At 44.2% G+C, this 3481-nt stretch overlaps 1 protein-coding gene across 1 annotated transcript; it reads right to left on the minus strand.

The window, feature by feature from the left end:
- Positions 1–358: 358 nt before the first annotated feature.
- On the minus strand, positions 359–3255 carry LOC123140993 (F-box/FBD/LRR-repeat protein At5g22700). The gene is made up of 5 exons (XM_044560248.1): positions 3121–3255; positions 2101–3025; positions 1747–1908; positions 1497–1659; positions 359–606 (listed from the first exon to the last, which is right to left on the minus strand). Exons 2-5 carry the CDS (start codon positions 2992–2994, stop codon positions 590–592), a joined length of 1236 nt encoding a protein of 411 aa, XP_044416183.1. The 5' UTR covers positions 2995–3025; positions 3121–3255; the 3' UTR covers positions 359–589.
- Between the last annotated feature and the right edge of the window lie 226 nt (positions 3256–3481).

Here is a 3481-nt window from a genome sequence, read left to right on the forward strand (position 1 = left end):
ACCTCGCAAGAGACCGAAGGCACAAGGGAGCGATACGCAACCCTAACTACACCCCTTGTCGAGGCAAGAGATACAAGCATTTTGAGCAGGAGATGTTGCTGCCATAGGTTGGCGTCTTGCCATTGAAGACCACGCCGTTCCCGTGCTCCCATAGGTGCCAGCAGCAGATATGGATGAGAAAATGGGTGGCGGAGATCACTGAGTAGCAACTGCTGGGTATCCCTCCCATTGCTCGTAACATAAGTTCATAGCTGCAGCTCATTTTCGGTTTTCTCTGCCTATATCAACTTCAGAAAAATATATCAAAAGTAGCGAAACGGAAAGTGCAATATATGCAACTCTAAACCTCTTGTGCCACTTTTCCAAACATCCATATATTAGCTCGGAGACAAAGTACACGGATCACATCATAACACAACAGTCATGGGCCCAAGCCAACAAGGAAAGGCTAAGAGTGCAACAGGATATCATAAAACCAAGTTCAGCTAGAAGGTCTAGAGTTGACATAAGATGCTTACAAATGCTTAAGCCTTGTATTTTCTAATGGCCGAGACATGACAGACCGACAACAACCAAGATCTTCTCACACTTACTCGAAACTGAATCCTGTACAGAAATGCAAAAGGAATGTAAGACTCAGGTGTACTGCATTAGTGAGGAAAAAAAAGCTCAGTTACTCAACAACGAAAATGAAGATTCACTTGACCAGGTACAACTTATCTTAACACGACGCACAAACTTTCATTACATTTGATAAAGCCGTTTCTGGCTGATAATCTAAGACGAAAACATCTAGTTAAACTGCTCCCAAATAAGAATTCAGAAAGTGTCAAAACCAACTAAATGGCAAGGGAAATGTAAAATAAGTTATCATGGTATTATACACTAGTACGCACACTACTAGACATGTCATGTATAGTCTTATTTTTGAAGAAAATGTTATGTAAACTGTAAAGCCTCCCCAGACAAGACTATACTAATAGTGATTAATATAGGTGCCAGAATCACAAGCAAACCGGGTGCCGAATTTAGACAATAAGGGCAAAGGAGCTGCTCAATCTAGCGAGCCTATAAAATTAGTATTGATTAGCACCAACTATCCAATAACACGAGTCAAAAAATCGTATTACTATGCATTTGAGTTACTGTTCACTGCAAATCAACATATGAAGATATTGTACAACAATCCTGAACTAATAGATACAGACATTTGTGATAGTGCCCACAAAACCACAACTAACCAACAAGTCCACAGCTAACCGTATCTACAACATAGTTCGATTAAACATCATTTACCAACAAAATGGATTGTATTGGTTTTCCTCTCTGCCCTAGTCTGGTTTTTTCATGCCTAATACAATATGGAATCCCTACAAAGTGTTCTTCATTTGTAATTCAGAAGTTTTGTACCACTGCCAGATTTTTACTTGTTTTCACATACATTAAAGCTAATTTCACGATATAGAGAGCATGTAAAGAGTCATTAGTTAACTTACGTATGTCAAATGCACTAAATGCACACAGGAACTTTAAAACTTTGGCGATTCTCTTGTTGACCACATCACACTTGACTTCAACTATCTTGAGGTGCTCTGATATTGCAGAGGGTCTCTGCATGCAACAGTAGCTTCCTTTCATTTGCACTTTCGGAGTTTGTCCCTATGGTAAGCAGAAACATATAACAAAGATGAACAATCAATTATAACTTTAGCAGTGCAGCAATTGTCCATTTCAGAAGATTTATACCTTTGGGAAAAGTTCAAGAGTGAGCTTCTCTAGAACTGGTGAGTTTTTCAGAATGCAAGATAGTGGATCCATATCAGGAGCCTCGCACCAGTAATCATTGAGTAACAAAGTCTTTAACTTGGTAAATGTAGGGCAGTGTTTCAAATCTCTTGAGAAGATAAACTGAAACATAAGTTTCAAAAATAAACAAGCAAGTAATCTTACTGACAATGCGAGATTAAGATCTAACTGTAAGACCACCACCACCCCAGTTGCTGATAATGCATATGTGGTCAGTATGCCTATCTTCAGCAACGATGTAGATAGTGCAAACAAAAAGGGATAGCATAAAGGAGTTAAAGACAATTGGCATACCTTTCCTGTTTCAGATATCAACTTGAGGTGTTTAGCACTTGAGATACCACCCAGAAGCACACAATTGCTGCTGCAATTGGTACCAATAGGAACACAATTCTTACACGTATCATTGTTAGCTCCACAAAAAACACCAGAGACGTAATTCAAACAGACATCTTCGCAATCATCGTCTAGATAGACAAATGCGGTCTCTAGCAGCGCCATGTTTTCAAGAAAAGGGGTTAAACCATCAGACGCATCTAGTTCCAGAGAGACAAGGCCCGGAGTAGAAACATGGATCCGGCAATCCAAGTCAGAACGGCAACCGGTGATACTCAAATGCTTCAGGGAGCGAGACGATATCTTATTGACACTGATGAGGCAAGTATCCATCCTCATATCCTCCAATTCTGGACAGCTAGCAAAATCAAGAAAGCTTTTTTGTAGGGCTACTCCATGAAGGTCCAGTGTTCTCAGATGCCGAGAGACAAGAGGCAGGTTGTCTATGTAGAGGTATTGATTGTCACGGATATGAAGGGTGAGCGCCCGGACTTTGCAATTCATAGCAAAGCGTGTCCATAGGTTCACATAGGGCTGGTCTTCTTCCAAGAAATTGTCCAACTTGATCTCAACAGTGTTTAGGTCGGTGCGCTCACGCAAGATCAGCAGATGGTCCACGAATTTCTGGAGGTCATGGACATGGACAGGCCCCTCATCCCCAAGGCCTACGATGCGCAGGCCTGTAGTGTACTTCCAAAGGTGGCGCCAGCGCCGGGCAAGCACGCACGTCCGCACGGCTGCCTGCGCTGGGAGGAAAGAGAGCAGGTGGTGGAGCATATGGTCAGGGAGTGCGCCGATGCGGTCGGTGGCGCTCATCAGCGGCGCGTTCTCGCCCTCGCTACCAGGAGGCATTCCGTCGAACAGACAGTGGGCGTCGTCGGCGCTGCGTAGCAGAGAAACGATCAAACGACGCGAGGATGGAGAGAGTGGGGATGCATGAGACGGAATGAAGTTTTGCCGCGGCGCCGCCTCACGTACCTTGTCTGCCCGCCGGCAAATCCAGATTTCCAATCGCCGCCACAAGAATCGGAGGTCGGACTCCCGCTTGCCCTTTTCGAACTGTCACACGGGTCTTCCTACATCATGTTTTGTGTGGTGTCTAAAAGGACCAGCCCACACGCTTATGTGTGGACAAAATAACTAGCGCCCATGTGTGGACAAAACAACTAACGCCCACACTAGCTCTTTCAACCACCTACCTCACGGTCCCGCACGCCCCGCGTGACAGTCACCACGCGTTCCCGCAGTTGCCATGGTCCGGACCCTCTTCATTATCCGTTTAACTGCAGTTGCCATGTCACTGAACTACAGTTGCCATGTCGAACAACTACAGTTGCCA

This window comes from Triticum aestivum, chromosome 6D, assembly GCF_018294505.1.
Source record: "Triticum aestivum cultivar Chinese Spring chromosome 6D, IWGSC CS RefSeq v2.1, whole genome shotgun sequence".
Lineage (NCBI taxonomy): Eukaryota > Viridiplantae > Streptophyta > Magnoliopsida > Poales > Poaceae > Triticum > Triticum aestivum.